The sequence below is a fragment of the Polypterus senegalus genome, chromosome 16, assembly GCF_016835505.1.
Source record: "Polypterus senegalus isolate Bchr_013 chromosome 16, ASM1683550v1, whole genome shotgun sequence".
NCBI lineage: Eukaryota > Metazoa > Chordata > Cladistia > Polypteriformes > Polypteridae > Polypterus > Polypterus senegalus.
This window is the reverse complement of record NC_053169.1, coordinates 58,351,268-58,370,657: the sequence shown is the minus strand read 5'-3', so window position 1 is coordinate 58,370,657 and position 19,390 is coordinate 58,351,268. Positions and strand designations below refer to the sequence as shown.

Genomic DNA, 19,390 nt, shown 5'->3' with positions numbered 1-19,390 from the left:
TTAACATTTTAAGTTTATTATCAGTCATTTAGCAAAATTTGTAACTGTAGATGAAGGCTACGACAAAATTCTCCTTGATTGAATGTTATTGAATCAAACGTTGAGTTGATTGCTAAAGTACAGAGCAATAGGTGTGAAGCTTCCATACAAACCATCCTCACTAAAAGCTGATATGCTGGTACATACCACACTTCAAGATAAAACCAGCAGAACATTGAAGTTCTGAAGCTAACATTTGATTTGCAAGTACAGTAAAGGTACATTTCCATTATGTCCGGTGTCAGCTGTTGCATTGTTGTTATACTGTAAAAAAGTTTATTTCAGTGGATGTTTCATGTAGAGGTTTAATCTCATTATAGTGATTGTAAGTATTATTTCAATATTTGCTGTTGCTTCTTGTGAAAACAGGAAGTATAGGAAGTAATGAGGAAATGTGGCTAAAAAGGAAACGGTTGAATTTGTAAAAATGAACATGCTAATCTTTAGGAATCTAGAAACCTACTAGTAGAAAAAGAAATATGAAGCACCTTGAACCACTGCATTTTTAGCCAACTTTTAAAAACCCAAATTTCTTCATAACTTTGTAAATGTGTTGCTTAAAATATTCTGTTTGTTGAGATAAGTGGAATACTGGCACATGTAGTGTTACCAGAAGTCAGTATTCTTGTCAATACAATGTTAAATCATCATCATTTATGTAAGGTACATGGATGCCTGTTCATTTCTAAACGTCGTTGTCATTGTAACATGCACTGATAAAGCAGATACTTGGTGACCCATATTTACATTTCAGTGGTATTAACAGAATAGCTATAAAGTTTTTGTCATTATTTTTTTTTTCCTTGCATACCGATTTTTACTTTTAATTGTGCTTTTCATTATTATCATTAGTTAATGTTGATTGTTTTACATTTTGACCAGTGAACTTCATTACCTGCACGATGATGTACACATTAAGGAACATAATGTATGTAAACCTAGATGAAGACGTAGGAGAGGGCAGTTTTTCTGTAATTGTTTTATCTGCTACATAAATTAAGCTTGTCGAAAGTAATTTCATCAAATTTAAAAACCCTAGCAATAATAGTAGAGAGCTTGCTCAATTGGCATTAGTAATCAACTCTTAAATTTTTCCTGTTCTAAAAGTGGTTATTATTGGCAAATAAAAGTCTTTTAAACAAATAAATGATTGCTCTGAACAAGTACCATTGTGATTTATGCTACATCTTTTTTCCTTTCAGATTCAGAATTACTTTGGTAAAGGCAAAGTCAGAGTTTCACTTGTGACTAAAAATGAGCCCTATAGACCACATCCACATGATTTGGTTGGGAAAGACTGCAAAGATGGATACTATGAAGCTGAGTTTGGACCAGACCGCACAATCATTTCGTAAGTGCCTGTTGTATATCAACAAATTAGTTTGTATTTTATAAGTATCTTTTAATTCAAATGTATAACTGTTACAAAGTAATATGAATCAGCACTTGGTGTGACCCTTGTCATATGGGCTGTATACTTTTGAGTTTGAGCCAAATCCTGTTGGATATTTCAGTTACTAATTATCCCAAAACACACTTGTCATGCTAAGAAATAGATATTTTTTCTGTCTTATTGCCTATGGATGATCTGTTACTGGGTGACAGTGCTTCAGTTGTCACTGCTGCTTCACATCTCCACAGACCTGGGTTCAGTTTCCAGATCTGTGAAAGTGTGCAGTTTGCATTTTCTCCTTATGTCCAACTGGCTTATCTTGGGATAGTCCAGGTCCTCACACATGATGAATATCTGGGTATTAGGTTAACTGTCAACTCTGAGTTATCCTCATATTAGCAATTATGTACATTTGAATGACTGGGCCTTTTGATGGACTGGCTTACTTTTCAGGACTGATTTCTTGCCCCTTGTTTCTGATCCTTCAAGAATATCCTGTCTTTGTGGACTCCGATAATGGTGAATGGTCCATTCTTAAAATGTGTGATCCTAGGCAGGGAAGCATTTTTTCATTGGGTAATTTTTGATGGATAATCCAAAAGGAACACTACTAGTTTAAAATGTCTTTTGGCTTTATGTACTAAATAAATATACATCTTGCATCTGTTTATCCATCCATCCATTCATCCATTCGTTATGTGAGTCCTGCTTCCCCGCTTCTACATTAGAGTGTCTCAAGAAGCCAAGGCCTAATCCAGGCAGAAATTACACTCACACACATTCAAATTTGTCCATGCTTGAGTCACAGATTAACTTAATCTGCATGTCTGTGAGATATGGGGGGAAATTATGGTCTGCACGATAAGACCCTGATTAAAACAGGGGAAACGTGTAAACCCCTCACAAATGGTAACTATACCCCGATTACCTGGAGCTTTAATACAGTATTGCTCACCCCTCTTTTTATATGTACAATAAAGTGTATATTCATAAAATACAATTGCTTATTTACTTTGCATGTGTTTGTTTCACGTTTTACATGTTGAACAGACATTTTATGATGAATATTCAGTATTAGTAATACGATCTCTAAAAAGTTAACTTCTGTAAATTCACAAAATAAAATACTTCCTAATTTTACTTTTTAACTTGGGAGGCATAATGTGAGAGGGAATTCCCTAGGAAGGACCTTAATGCAATAATTAGTGAGCAGCCATAATGAAAACGCCACAACCTTGACATCCGCTTGTTTGTTCCTCATTTTAAGTATATTAAGATAATTTACCCTTGTCTGCTTTTGTTTTGCATTAAGTACTATTTTAAATGGAGTATGCACAAATCAATCAAATCAGAATTTTGTATTGCATTATTTCCTGGTGAACATGGCTTTAAAGAAAGGTACATCTTTTTAGATGAAAAGGATTCAATGCTATTTTTTCATTTACAGACATATTTATAGACTCCTCATAATTGTATTATGAGCCTTGAACTGTCTCTCCAGCAGTTTACTGCTTGTAAGGAAACAATCTGTCCTAAATGGATTGTGCGAAAGACTGTCATTCCTACTTTTAAACCAGTTGCAACTTAGAGAGGCTAACTGATTTAAACTTGACATCAAGTTTGTATACTTTTGGTGGAAACAGGAGTGCTCTGAATGGGCTCAAATTTTACATTTAAAATTGAACATTTAAAAATCATTTCAGGAAGAACTCCATCCTAGAGTCAAACTGTCCTCTGTCAGATAGTTGTCAGGATGAGAATGCAGTACAATCATCTGCCCATCCACAATTCACAAGACCATACTACACACTTGTATTTTCCACTAAGGTATATAGTGTCTGTTGTGCCATGAATTACGATGTACAGTGACACATGCAGCATAGTACTCTTGAAATTTGAAAACATTCCATCTACATTTCAAAGAGGTTCCTAATGCTGTAATTAGAGATCTGTGGACAACGGCTTCTGCACTACATTTTGTTGTATTTGATGCAAAATGGTAGTGCGTCCCTTATTTCAATACATATGTAGGTTGTACTGACTGTCAAACACAAATTCAAATATATATCTACTATGTTCCAGTTACACACTTTTTATATAATGTCCTGCTTACTATTATTTACTGTCAGTGCTGCACAGTGTTTCTAACAAGTCACACAAATTACATACATTTTTAGCCATTAGTGAGAATATGCAAACACAACCAAAAAATACTTAACCAGTTTAGTAAATAATTCTAGACTGTACTGATCTCCTGTAGTAATTTGAAGTGTAACTATTTTGAAGGTCATTGTCAGCATTAACTGAACTCTTTGAACAGTACTGACACTTTAAGAGACACAGATTGAACATTAACACACATTCTGGACTTCTTTCTGTAAATGGAATTTTTCAGGAAGTTCCAGAGATAACAATTAGCTTGAATAAAGTGAACTGAATTTGGCTAAAATGGTTAAGAAGCCTATCATTCAATTCAGCGAAATATAATTTGTTTAAATTTACAATTTTGGGTACAACTGAATTGTAGAAAAGTTTCAAGTTTGCGGGATCTGAAACAATTCCATTAGAGTAAAATTTCTAAAAGCAAGCTCTACACTAAAGTGTTACAAAATATACCCCCTTTTTAGCATTAGTAACTGAGATTTCAGTGTGCCAGTTAATATGCTTAATACCACCTTTTGAAGGAAGAAAGTGAAGATTAAAAGGAAAGATCATCCTTTCATCTGTCTTGGAATATCTAAATACAGTATAGAGTGGCATTTCTTACTCAACTCCATTTTTGTGCAACCCAATTACATCTATTCAGCTGCCTCTTGGTCACTCAAAAGGGGTAATGAATGCTCTCATCTAATGCATCTAATGTCTAGGCATTTGTCTTTCATTATAATGACTTTCACCAAAATATAACAATGACCTAGGATTCTCAACTAGTTTTGCAGACTAATAGCAGTTGTAAACAACAGAGAAGGAATAAAATACAATACTTTAAAATTTACAGCAAATGGTAAATGTAAGAATAACACACTGTCATGGGCTGGCGCCCTGCACAGGGATTTGTTCCTGCCTTGCGCCCTGTGTTGGCTCGGATTGGCTCCAGCAGACCCCCATGACCCTGTGTTAGGATATAGTGGGTTGGATAATGGAATCACACATCAAGTTTTCTCATGCAGCAGTCCGTACAAGTGGCTGTTAAATAGCTTTAAGACATAAGGAAAAATAAAAACTTATCCCTGCATCAACTGGTGCAAATAAGGGTGGAGAAGGGAGAATAATAGCTGAGGTCTGTAATAATACAGTGTGTTTTTCTAAAGCAATATGTAATGTATATATTGTGGAAATACGGGGGCCATACCACTACCCGAACCCGGGCACAGACCGGCACAGACATACAAGTCCAAAAGCAGCACACGCTTTTATTTTCCTTGAGGGGCAGCTCTATTCCCTAGCTCCTCACTTTAGAGCACAGTACACAGCACAACACTATTGCTCAGTCCCTTTTTCTCTCTCTCTCTCTCTCTCTTTCTTCTTTCTCCTCTGCCGTCTCCACTCCTCTTCCACGCAAGCTTTGTCCTCCACCTCCCGAATGTTGCTCCTCAAACGTGGCATCCTTTTTAGAGCACCCAGAATCGCTCCAGGTGCACTCTGATCCTCTACCGGCAGCACTCCCGAGTGTAGTAGAAGTGCTGCATAGACACCCGGAAGTACTCCAGGTGCACCCGGATCCTCTTCTGGCTGCAGGTGGAAATGCTGTAGTCCAGGGCTTCGGAACTGTACAGGCACCACCTGGCGGTGGCCATGAGCCCCAGCAGGGTTGAGCTTCCAAGCTGGACAGATGTCATATCAGAGTGTAATGCAGCCAGTAGATACAGACTTCACTTTGTACTGTTAGAAGTTGGTTACATAGATTGTGGAAGCTTTCCACAAATGCTTGATAATGTGAAGGCATTGGTGAACCATCTATATATATAATTCACTAAGGGCACGCAAGACCGTGAGTGTAAGCAAGACAGAGAACACACACAAGACAGAGAGCCCTGCCCGCCAACTCTTAAGACCATGAGATACGCTCGAGAGAGCCCCGCCTGCCAACTCTAACTAAGGGCAAGCAAGACAGAGAGCCATGCCCGCCAAAGCCTGCCCGCTAACTCTAACTAAGGGCTAGCAAGACAGAGAGACACGCCCACCAACTCTAAGACCATGGGATACGCACGACAGAGCCCCGCCCGCCATCTCTAATCCTACTTTCGCGTCAACTGTCGCTCTCGATCGAACAGCAATAATTAGCAAACAAACAAAGATAACTGGCAGTAACAGTGCAAAATGCCAGTTTAAAAAGATAAGTTTTGAGGGTAGTTTTAAAATGTGTTATTGAATCGAGCTGATATATATGAGAGAGAAGAGATTTCCTGAGTTGAGGAGCATTATGAGAGACGCTCTAGCTCCCATAGCACAGAGTTTGATGTGTGGTACAGAAAGTCGAGCTGCAGATGAAGATCTGAGTGAGCGAGAGGAGTGTCAGTCTGTAGGAGATCAGTGAGGTTGTGGAGAGCTTTAAATGTTCAGAGCAGTATTTAGTATTGTATTCTGTAGTTAACAGGGAGCCAGTGAAGTTGAGAGAGAATAGGTGTAGTATGTTCAGTGGATTTAGAACAGCAGGTTATTATCCTGGCTGCAGAATTTTGAATAAATTGCAAGCGATAGACACGTTTTTGTGGGATGACAGATAGAATTAGCATTACAGTAATCTATACGTGAGGTGACTCGGCATTAACCAATACTTTAGTACTATGTTGCGTAAGAACAGGATGAAGTCTAGAAATGTTTCGGAGATGGAAGAAAGCAGTCCGAGAAATGTTACTTATACGGGAGGAATTATTTAATAATAATAATAATTATAATAATTATTATTATTTTATAATTGCCATTATTAGTGTATAAATGGATATAAATAATTGCATGTAAACGATTTGCCAAAATCTGTTGTATGTAAACGATAAAACGATTAAACAATGTTTTAAAACATGATTGTGTTTTCATCAGAAAACCAGGTTTCCATATCTACCTGTATTAATTTAAATGGCACTTTTACCACTCGCAATAGGGCGGACGTGCTGACTTATCGTGTCGACTGGGCAACACAGTGAATGCGGCGTCTATCTATATATGTCTATGTTTTCCGTTGCCTGATACAGGAAGGTACTTTCTCGACCATTGGCATTGGTTTTGCTACTTGCTATTTTCGTTATACTGCGACAGTGGTTTCCTAACCTTTGTTATACAGAAATCCTTTCTCACCGTTTTCCGTTCCTATTCTTACACCGCCGTATGCTATCGCGGGCTTCGGCTAGTTTGCATTAATGGCTGAGATGTGTTGTGCCCACTTTACGCCATCAGTGATGAACAAAACATAATTTAAGTAAAACTTCCATCATCTTGTGAAGTGTAGTACATACAGTACTACAAGAACAGAAGGCATTCAAAAAGTGACAGGAAAAACTTTGCTTATCAGATTGATTAAATAATTGCTAAGGTGTCCCATAATACCGCTCTTATAATTCAGTGATCAGTATCGCTTTCAAACTTAAAAAAAATCACAAAACTTTGTGTCATTTTGTTTACTTTTTTCTCTTTTTTTAACTATAATAATCTGTTTGTGTGGCTGATCCTAGACACCCTTAGCTACTTGACACATCCTGCTCACCAAGATTTCTGGCCACAAAATGTGTTGCTTTAGTTTGTACTTTATGCAACCTTAATGCTGTTTTTCAAAAAAATCTGTTAGTAATTAGGACAGGAATATTTTCCCAAAATAAGATGTTTTATGGTTATTCACCATCATTATATTTCCTATTTTTTCTTCCAATTTTTAGTTTCCAGAATCTTGGCATTCAGTGTGTGCGAAGGAGAGAGGTTAAGGATGCTATTGAGTCACGAATAAAAAAATGCATCAACCCATTTAATGGTAAGTAATAAAACTTACATTATTTTGTAATACCTAGGTTTGTCTTTTTTTAAATAAAATGGTATGTGCTGAACTGTATTATATTATACATTTAGGTGAGATGACATACAAAATCAGGACACAGTACATTTTGACCTCCGTTTATCCCAGACAGAGCACACATGATTTCCTCAGGATCAAATAATGAGAGATACAGGCAGGAATTAAACTAGCAACCTTGTGGTTTTAAAGTGCATTGTATTAACCACTACACCACACTATCCTATTTCCAATTTCTTGTAAACAGAAGTCTGAGTTTTATTTAGTATTATTAATAATAATAATGATCATTTACATTTATATAGTGCTTTACTCACTACTCATGTGATTCTGATTATTGTTTTAGAGTTCATGCTGTTAACAGTATAAATAAATAACTATGATATATATGAGATAGATCTCCAATTATTCTGGTTATTTTAAACATCTTTACAGGTTCACTTGCTTGTATATACAAATGTAAAAAACAAAATAATATCAAATTGTTAATTAAGGTGTGGTTAGCTAATATAATAACAATAATACATTTTATTTATATAGCGCCTTTGCCATGCTCAAGGCACTTACAGAATATAAGAAAGAACGGCAGGGTATACAGTATATAGCATTGTACAAACCAAATAAATAAATAAAGAAGATTAAGACAGTAAATTCAGAGAAAGTCTAACAGACAAAGTAACTGATGGTCTAGCACACACACACAGGTTACATGAGCATCTTGACATAAAGGTAAACTGAGAGAAGGGTAATAAAGTCAAGCAGAGCTAAAAGCCTGATGAGTTTTGAGTTGTTTTTTAAAAGAATTCATGGAGTCAGCTGACCTGATTAATTTGGATAGGTCATTCCAGTATACAGCTGAAGGCCCTGTCATCCATGGAGTGTAGATTAGTGTGGGGCAAAACAAGACTGCCAGAATCAGAGGACCTTAGTGGGCGGACGGGCAGGCACATAGTGATGGAGAAGGTCACTGATGTAGTTTGGCTCAAGGTTATTTAAGGCTTTGTAGGTTATTAGTAGGATTTTATATTCAATTCTGTAAGACACAGGGAGCCAGTGAAGACGGAGCAGGATGGGTGTGATGTGCTCGCTGGTTTAAGAACTGAACAGTGTGTATTAGAATGTCACTCTGGGAAATCTCATTTTGTGTTTGAATTTCCCTTCAGTCTCCCAAGTGAAAAAGTGCGTATTTGCAGATTTCTGAGTTACTGCACTGTACCCTTTTAGTGAGATTGACGTTGGCTTGCCTGAAGCCCTGAATAGGAGAGGAGGTTATATAAATGGTTATTTTGTGGCATATTCTGCTTCTATGAGAACACTTTGAGGGTTTCATGCTCCTTGCTCCATATCAACCCTAAACTGTACTGATGTGAGGTTGTGCTCCTCTATGATAAACTGAGAGTTAACTCACTCAAATAAGACCCTGCCATATACTTTTTGATAGAATAGATGTGGTTTCCCTAATCTTACTTAGGAATAAATTGATGTAATTTATTTGTCAAATTGACCATGTTTTGCTTTTTATTTAATTAAAAGAGCAAATTCATGTTTTAATGGAAAGTTAAAATGCTAACAGCAGGCAGGAAACAGCAACTGCTAAGACATTAAATGCAGCTGCAAAGTGAACCTTAGAGTGACTGGAGAGTAAACAGGAAGGTGAAGTTTTCTTCTTATCTTTATGGTGGTGAACCATAAATATATTTGAAAAAGAGACTCACCTATAGCATCGGTTTAAAATGTCTAGAACGCCTGTTTCCAGACACACCTTTCTTTGTAAAATTTTATTGTTTTAATGTGTAATTGGTTTTATGTAGTCACTTACTTCTATATTGTCAGAGATAGTAAAAAAAAAAAAAATGAAGCAACTTTCTTCCTTTTAACAAACATACCCATGCTCCATGTGAGCTTGTTTAAGTCTGAGTCAGTGTTCGTCAGTAGATGATCTCCTTATATATATATTATATATTTTAAAAATATGGTAGTAAATTCAAAGCCTTCATCAATTTAGGTTTAGTCCAAAATGTGATTATGTGTATTAATTGATGAAAAAGTATGTAATAAAATAGCTGTAAAATGTGATGTTAGATTGAATACATATTTTCTACTAATTATTGTGGATATTTATAGGTGAAGTCAAAGGGTACTGTGTATATGTTTTTTCACTTTAGATTCTAAAATAAAATAAATTTGTTATCAAATTTTATAGTGCACCATTGAATGTTTTCACTGCAAGTTGGCTGTATAATATGTGTTTATAAGAATTGTTCCATTAAAAAACAGGCATCTCATGGTGCTGTTATTGAAGACCCAAGGATATAACAAAGTGCAAAATAATTGCACTCTGAAACTTGTGCATATTTTCCTATTTGTCAATTAGATGCATTGAAATGGAATTGTGGGGCTGTAGGACTCACTGGCTTAATAGGTTTCACATAAAACCAAAAAAGGGAAGTTTCTTGCTTTACTAACAATGTGCACATGGGCCTCACAATAATCTTTATTATTAGAACAAGAGGAAGAGATATTACAACACACTTCCGTTTTTTGAGATCTTGCAGCACAACATTGAAACTCAGTGTTTGGTGGTTGAAGAGGCCACAAATTGCACCATTGCATTGTTAAAAAAGCATGAAAACTGTAAAACTCACCCTTAATAAAATTGCTAATAAATTTGAACAGTTATTTTAATGGTTCATTTTCCTTTGTAAATTATACAAATTATGGACGGTGTAGTGGTTAATACTGCCCCCTGAGTCCTGGGGTACAATCCTCAATATGGTACCCACTGTCTGGGTACTCTAACTTTACTCCCAAAATTATTTGGCCTTGTGTAAGTGAGTGTTCCTTGCCAAAAACAGTACTCCACCTAGGGTTGTGTCCTGCCTTGTATAATTCTCATTTTATATTTGAGATATCTTCAACTTTCAGTTAAGTAGATAAGGTTTTTGGGACTGGAACAAAGGTGTGGGAAGTGCAAAATAATGGATAAAAAACTGTTGCATATTATTGAGAACGGAAATAATGTAACTTATATAATGTAACTTATTTGACATAACATCCTCAAATAAGGCAGGAACCAACCCTGGACAGTCCACAGGTTCAGTGAGATATTCTACCACATATGCACATCACCAGTTTATTATTATTATTTGTTTATTTTATTTTTTTTTTTTGGTAGAGTTGCAAGTCTAATCTGCACATCTTTGGCTATGTGGAAAGAACACATAAGGAGAGATTCAAAACCCACCCAGACAATCACTGAGTGTGGAATTTGAGCCCCAGACATTGAATTCATACGATAACAACATTAATATAATATAATTTACAATGCAATTCAAAATTAAAATAAGTAAGTTTGCAAATTCTCATATAATGTGTTAGGTGCACATACTGTAAAATATACTACACAGTATCTTCAGCTCTGCTGTGATCATGGCTGGGATGCCACGGAAAATGGTTAGATATAAAGGTACTATTTGCACATTCATATGGATGTACATATCCCACAATGCTTTTGTGCCAAAATGTATACATAAAAAATGAGCAGCAGTTTTGCAACTGTCATAACAGCACTGGGATGTTTTTTATTCATTTTTTTCCATGAGCTGCCACTTAACACTAGTATGGAAAAAGCATGTAAAACCACAAAGAAAAAAATACAAACAAATGTAAAAACACCCTGACGTTGTGATACACTTTTAGTGTGAGAATATTTTCTCAATATATTTCAAGACAAAGTTTAAAGCATAATACATTATTAAAGGGTCTAATTACTTGCTATGTTCATCAAAATGTGTTTTCTACACCAGGCCCTTATTCTGAATATGGAATGGAAAAAGGCTTGCAAGTTACATTAGTCATAAAACACTACAGAGTGGGCATAAATGAAACAAAGAAGTGGGAGACCTACCTACTTGAGTTGTGGAGGTGGCTGCTTAGGATGGGACAGCAGAAGTGATTCTTTTGTAACAAAATTTTACGTTTTTAGAAGCGTGAAGGTGGTTTGACCTTCTCAGCCTCTGGTTTTGTCTCACATTGTCTGCATTTAATGTGCTTTGTTTCTGTACGACAAGGTGTCACATCGGAAGGAGTCTATTGGTTCACTCGTTTGATACAGCATATAGACCAGCAAGTGGAGAGTATATATCTCATTTTATAAGCTACAGCACTTTCAGTGTACCTTTAGTTTCCACAACACAATCTGCCATCCACATGAGTATACCGAATAGTTTAAGCTGTGCTATACTGTTGGCTCTGTTCTGTAGCAAGTTAGAAAAATACTGCGCTAAAAGACTTAAATCAGGAATATCTTTTGATTTGACTGATTGTGAACACTCTACTTTTATGGTAAAGTGGTGCTTTCTCTGTGGTATTTCAGTCATCTTCCTGTGCATTTAATATAATCAGGGAATGAATAATGATAAATTAATCATTAGAAAAACCTAAATAGAAAATATATTTAGGATAAATATAAAAAGTGCTGTTCTTATTAACATTTGCTGAAAATGAATACTGTATTGGGATAACATTTAAAAATATATGAAGGGAGGCAGGAGAAAAAAGTTTTCAAAGTAGGACACTTTGGTATGTTTATTAAATGTTTCATGTGGACAAACTATAAGAGGAGTAGAATGTTGATAGTTTCGGTTGTAAATTCTGCTTCTTTAGTTGTTACCCCCAAGGGAGGACTGGTGGCCATAGAAACCTCTTCCTGTGCAGTTTCAGTTCCTGAATTAACAGGCAGTTTGAACTGAGAAGTTAATCCCCATTTATGTCATGCTGGACTCCTGCTATATGCATATTTGAGCATACTATTTTATCCTGGAAATTTAAATTCTGTATCGTTCTAACATATTTTGTGTAGTTTGGCTCATGTGTCAGTGAGCCCTGCAGTGGGCTGGCACCCTGTCCCAAAAGGGGTTTCCACCTGGTGCCAGTGCTTTCATGATAGGCCCCTGTGACCACAAACTGTTAGCAGATGATTGTACAGATGGAAACACAGTTAACTTCTGATTGTCTGGGAATGAAAGTTGTAATATCTTAGTAAACATAGTGCTTTTTCCCAATAGAAAATTGTCTTTTTTTAGTGTTCTTGTGAATTTTGCAATAAAGCATGATGCCTTTATATATGCCATTTTATTGCATTTGCCATATCTATTTCAAGCTTGCATGTTTAATTGCTCTTGTACTTGAAAATTCCAAAAACCATGGAAGTGTATTTCATGTCTCAGATTACCACTTCCCCAAACTCAAGGAAGATAGATGGAAACATACTTTACAACTTGCTAATAAAAATGTAAATACCTCACCCACACCCCAACTCCATCTAAGATGGACACAATTCAAGCCACAGTGAACTGACCCAAGAGGAAATCTCAAACTAAACCCCTTGTGTAACGTTTTAAGTACCATATACGTTAGTGTTTAACCCAATCCATTACCAATTTTGAGTCTTGACTGTATTTGTAATATCAAGGCAAACACTTAACAGTTGATGGTCTGAAACGTTGCAGTTGATGAAAGCTAACAATTTTGGTATTTAATAAAACAAGGAGTGATTGTAGAATTAATAAATTGTCCTTTAAAACTAAAAACATTTCAAATTCTTTTATCTGTTTTTACAAAGCAGACGTTATACTATTAACAAAGGGCTTTAGAAAGCAGTCAAAAACAATGCCGCAAGACCTGGTTGTAGAAGAGTACACCACATACTTTTTGTGTGTTAGATGCTTCTTGAAGATATCTTGCAATGGAGAATTTAAAATTTGTTAATATGAGTTAGAATCCTGCTTTAGGAAGAAATTGTGCCAACTATACAAGAATACAAACATAACAGTTTAAGTGCAATATGTGAGTGCCTTCATGGTGACCTGCAATCAAAAACATGTTTCTGTGTTCTTGATAAGGCACTGTATTTGCCCATGACAGATAGCCTATGTGCAGCATAGACATGTTAGGCCTGCAGTTAGAAAAAGACACATTACTGGCAAGTTGAGGCAGAAAATACAGTAAATAAAGTACAAAGCTGCAGTCATGTTTGTGCTATACTGTTTGTGGATAGTAATAGTAATAAAATGAATAATATCAAGATATGCCAGGAGTAGATAGATAAGCTGCAAAATCTGCATATAAGAAAGTAATGTAGTGTAGAATGTTTGCATGCAGATTTAAATTTGGATTATTAAGTAGAATAAGAATTAGTCAGACAGTCATTTTCAAACTCGTTCATTCCTGAATAAGGTCACGGGGTGTGCTGGTGTCTATCCCAGCTAGCATGGAGTACAAAGCAGGAGAGGGCACCAGTCCTTCACATGACAAACACACTCACCCCCAATCACACATGAGGGCCAATGTGGTATCACTGATCCATTTAACCTGCATGCCTTTGGACTGTGGGCAGAAACCGGAGCACCTGGACAAAATCCACACAGACAGAGGGAGAATATGCAATAATCGTTGCAATTAGTATGTTAACATTAGATAGATAGATAGATACTTTATTAATCCCAAGGGGAAATTCACATAATCCAGCAGCATACTGATAAAGAACAATATTGAATTAAAGAGTAATAAAAATGCAGGTAAAAACAGACAATAACTTTGAATAATTTAACGGGTGGAATTGAAGAGTCTCATAGTATTGGGGAGTAACGATCTCTTCAGTCTGTCACTGAAGCTGCTCCTCTGTCTGGAGATGATCCTGTTTAGTGGATGCAGTGGATTCTCCATGATTGACAGGAGCCTGCTCAGCGCCCGTCGCTCTGCCACGGATGTCAAACTGTCCAGCTTCATTCCTGCAATAGAGCCTGCCTTCCTCACAAGTTTGTCCAGGTTTAAGGCGTCCCTCTTCTTTATGTTGCCTACCCAGCACACCACCACAGAAGAGGGCACGCCACAACCATCTGGTAGAACATCTGCAGCATCTTATTGCAGATGTTGAAGGATGCCAACCTTCTCAGAAAGTATAGTCTGCTCTGACCTTTCTTACATAGAGCATCAGTATTGGCAGTCCAGTCCAATTTGTCATCCAGCTGAACTCCCAGATATTTATGGGTCTGCACCCTCTGCACACAGTCACCTCTGATGATCACGGGGTCCATGAGGGGCCTGGGCCTCCTAAAATCCACCACTAGTTCCTTGGTTTTGCTGGTGTTCAGGTGTAAGTGGTTTGAGTTGCACCATTTAACAAAGTCCTTGATTAGCTTCCTATACTCCTCCTTCTCCCCACTCCTGATGCAGCCGACGATAGCAGTGTCATCAGCTAACTTTTTCATGTGACAGGACTCCGAGTTGTATTGGAAGTCTGATGTATATAGGCTGAAAAGGACCGGAGAAAGTACAGTCCCCTGCGGCGCTCCTGTGTTGCTGACCACAATGTCAGACCTGCAATTCCCTAGACGCACAAACTGAGGTCTGTCTGTAAGATAGTCCACAATCCATGCCACCAGGTGCGAGTCTACTCCCATCTCTGTTAGCTTGTCCCTAAGGAGCAGAGGTTGGATGGTGTTGAAGTCCAATTCTTACAGCGCCATTGCCTCTGTCCAAGTGGGAGAGGGATCGGTGTAGCATATAGATGATGGCATCCTCCACTTCCACCTTCTCCTGGTATGCGAACTGCAGAGGGTCAAGGGCGTGGCGGACCTGTGGCTTCAGGTGGTGAAGCAGCAGCCAGTCCATGGTCTTCATCACATCTTCATCTGTTCTTAAATTTGCTAATTTTCATTTTTAGATACCTTAACCAACCCCATCCATCACTTCTGGTGCAACATCAAGGAGTCAAAGAAGATTTTTTCACTTCTAGCATGAGAGTATTTGACATAAAATCTAAATTCTTGATATACACAGATCTTCAAAGTTACCGTTTTTAAACCAATTATTCTAGGGATAACATCACATTAAAGCAGGCTTTTTGGTGTAGAGGTTAGAGTTTTGGACTGCTAACCGTGAGGCTTAACCCAGATTTTCCACAGAAGTCACAGACTGTTATGTAAGTTAGGACTGTTGGGGACAAACAGCAGTATATTTGTGATAGTAAAACTCAGTTTAAGTCAAAAGGATTAGCCATTTAAATTTAGGTAGAGATCATAGAGGTAAATGTTTGACAGAAATCATGGTTGAGTAATGACCAAAGGAGAGTTGTCATTGTCAATTTCGAAGCGGTTGAATTAACAATACAGAGCAAAAGCTGTCATAGGCAACAATTACATTTTTGAAGAGAGAGTGAGGCTCACTATTATGTTATGAATAACCAGATCAATCACAGCATTGCTGTTAAATCAAGGGCCATTCAGCGGATACACCAGTAGTGCTTAGAATGGGTTATGGAAGGAAGCGTTGGTTTATTTATTATGTATTTATTTATTAATCAGTAACTCTTTCTCCTTCTCAGTGCACACCAGTTCTTGCTTACATTTACATTTTAGTGGTTTACTTTAAATGGTGCCCAGTAGTGCACTGATGTATTATACAGAGTTGGCTCTTGCCTTGAGCTTCCTGCACAACTTTTGGGAGCTATTTCTGGTCATGTCAAGTCAAGTCACAGGACATTAAATGCAGAGAATAATACTGGGGCATACCTTAATACCTTCATTTGTCTTTACTTTTATCAAAATGTCTTCTCTCACCAACATGGAAATAGGGAAATTACAGGCAAGATTAAGCCTCTCATTAGGCAGGTGTCCATCTGAAAGATTTTATGTGACAAATTACTGTGTTTTAATGCTCTGAAATATATTTTGATGTAAATGCTAGAAATGCTATTTGTTGGTAATATTTTACAAGTATTGATGAAGCATTTTTCTGTTCAGTTTAAGCTGGTAATTTGTTGATATCTGAAATGTTGAGAAAACGTGTAACAGAAGCTTTAACAGGATCAATATGTGCACAAGTTTGGTGACATGACAGGATTTTCATTGTGTCCTTCTACCATAACAAGTTTATTATACCTGTATCATTCCGTAAAATGCAATGTCAGTTTCATAAAATAAAACAACCACATTTCCCTCAACTGCAACGTTTCTGACATAGCCACTTTCTGATGTGTCTTTCCCATGTATTTAATTTGCTACACAATAAATGGAGTTCTTCCTCTAGGCTTATAATGAACTATTGGGTTGTTCTGGCACCATTGTCTTTGGATATTATTTACTGTAGAGGTTATATGATAATAAGAATCATTATAAATTGGGCAATATTAATGAGTTGTCTGTATATCTAGTACATCTGTTTTTCGTCATCTTTATCAGTGGGTTATTGAAAGGTCAGGAAAGCCAAAGATAAATATTTTGTGATGTACAGTACATGAAATTCTAGATGGAAACATCAAACAACCTTTTTTCCTCCCCAGTTAAGCAAAACTTGTGTGACAGCAGTTTATAAAGGAAATGACATTATAATGTAAATCATTTTTATTGCAAAATGTCAGTTTGATTGAAGTGAGCTGCTGATAGCCAAATGCACAAAGAGTAACTTAACAAATTTAATCATTTAAGAAGCTGTATTCAGTAGATGGAAATGTAGTTGCTTACTGTTATATCTGGTTTGAAATTCAGTGTACCTCTGTCTTTTAAAAACATACAGAATAAATATACTTACTAACTTAAGTACTAGAAAAACAAGAGACCAGATTTAAAAGAAAACTAATGAAAATGGGTAGTCTTGAACTGAAACTATGGTTGAAATAACAACCAACAAGCTCTGGCTATCTAGGGATGTACTTCAAAGAGTTTACCAAACTTCCTGTAGATATGAGATGGTAGGATGTTTTTCCCTGTCTTGAAGAAGAGACCAAATATTCTCTGGCTACTCGTTTGTTCTTCTGACATAATAATATACTGTATTTATGAATGCAGTTCTAAAGGTCAAGCGGCAACCAACATGCACTATAAAGCAAATAGCTTTCATGGACAATTTTATAACATTTTATTAAAATAGTCTGTTTAGTGAAGTCATAAATAATTGCATCAGACAAACCAATTTTTGTGGACTTCATACATAATTATGAATAATAGCATTCCAATTTTTAAAGAGCATAATGTTGTTCAAAGCACGTTTTCTTGACAACTTAGATGACCCGGAGCTCACGCCAAGCTCTGTGTACATCTTCAAATGATATGAGATGGAAAAAATAACTGAAACACTAGTAAACCTCCATAAACCACAATGAGCTAAAACTATATTTCTTATGGCAGCTTCATTTCTCAATTTGTAATTCAATTTCTCAAATGGATGGTTCAATGAACGGATATTATTAAGGTACAGTGAAGTGTTACAGCTCATGGCACCTGAATTTGATTTGTGGCCCACTCACTTTGTTTGTGGATTGCTCAGGGAAGTCCAGTTTATATCTCCTCTGTGGATCAGATGATGTGTTCTCTAAATCAGTGCAACTTTTAGCCTAGATTTTTATTGTGATTTGTAGTTACTTAAAAATTCTAACTATGTGGGCAAAAGTCCTTTTTTTTTCATAGTTTTAATTAACAGTGATGCAGCGACACTAAGACTACCAGCACATATGACAATGCATTCCTGGAGGTAGAAAAAATGTACAGAATCTGTACAGCAATGCAGAATTACTATTAATTAATTTAATCTGGCATTTACCTTTCATTTCCATTTAAAAGTTAAAAATGCTCATATCAAATGATATTATGCTTGTCAGCATCAGTTTAGGATGTAACCTCTAAACGCCCTCTTTTCTTCTGCTCACCATTCTGTCTTCTGCCACTCATTCATTCAACTGAAATATGATATTCTTAAGGCCTATTTGGCAGTCATTCTGTGTCTGTTATAACAACAAAGTAAGCTGGGAGGAGCTGGTCTGACAATTAATATCAACTCATGCTAAAGGACTGAGCATGCCTTCTTTTTAGTTTTCCTGTGTGTAAGATTTTTGTTTGTTCTTTTCTTCCCTTTGCTGTTTTAGTACCACGAGAACAGCTTTTGCAAATTGAAGAGTATGACTTGAACGTTGTAAGACTCTGCTTCCAGGTGTTCCTTCTTGATGAACATGGCCATTACACAAGACCTCTTTGTCCTATCATCTCTAACCCAATCTATGACAACAGTAAGTCTACAACACTTTATCATCAGGTTAGCTGTTAGTATAATATTTATGTGTTTAGTACAAGTTGTAATATGTTCTACTCTCTATGGCATTTCTGTAGGCACATGTTGAAAAAAAAATGCTTCATAGAAAATTGCTAAGTATTTGGAATAGTAGATATTTTGGGAAACACTTATAAAGCTGGTGAAAATATTTTCCATCCAAACAGAGCTGGGAGAAGCTGGAAACTTGGTTGGGTGGGTTATGGGAGGTTGGCTCACAAAATAATTGGTAACGAGCTTCCCACTTCCACAATCTTTAAACTCTGTTAAATAGGGAAGTGCAATATTTAGGGTGGAACAACAGAAGGAACTATGGATTGTATACATGTAAAAAACTGAACTTACTTAAGTTCTTAAAATATTGGCATTTATAATTACATTTTACTAAACTGTTCCTAAAATTGTAGTCTGTCAATAATACAATACTGTCAGTGTCAGTGAAACATCAGTCAATAATAGAAGTAAAGCAGTAAAGTGATAATCGTATCAGTATAATATAAAAGTCAAATCCTACCTTTAAAACAAGTGCTTACTTGATTAAACATGTTTTCTTTGTTTCAACTTTTACCAACTTGCCAACAACTACCCAAAAGTGATAATTTCATTTTTCTAACAAAATCATCCACCTCAATATGTTTTACACAGCCAGGAGTCATGTTTTATGGCCTTGTTTGTTTTAAAATTTCCTGTTGCCAGTGTCCATTAACATCAATTGCATTGCACACCAAAGCTAGCCACACAAGGGGGGCAATTTAAAGCCCCCAGTTACCCTCATAGATTATATACATAAGCTGTAGAAGGACACCAAAGTCCTCTTAGGAAACTGACAGACAGTAAACATGAATCAAAGCAGA

The 19,390-nt window shown here is 36.5% G+C and overlaps 1 protein-coding gene across 2 annotated transcripts in view; it reads left to right on the top strand.

The window, feature by feature from the left end:
- Positions 1–18,548, top strand: part of rel (v-rel avian reticuloendotheliosis viral oncogene homolog) — a 36,751-nt gene extending 18,203 nt beyond the window's left edge. For both annotated transcript variants that reach the window (XM_039738879.1, XM_039738878.1), the window contains 3 exons: positions 1,242–1,390; positions 7,303–7,394; positions 18,355–18,548. In XM_039738879.1, the coding sequence (XP_039594813.1) occupies positions 1,242–1,390; positions 7,303–7,394; positions 18,355–18,533 (420 nt within the window). In that variant the 3' untranslated portion in view covers positions 18,534–18,548. The remainder of the gene's footprint in view (positions 1–1,241; positions 1,391–7,302; positions 7,395–18,354) is intronic.
- Positions 18,549–19,390: the final 842 nt, after the last annotated feature.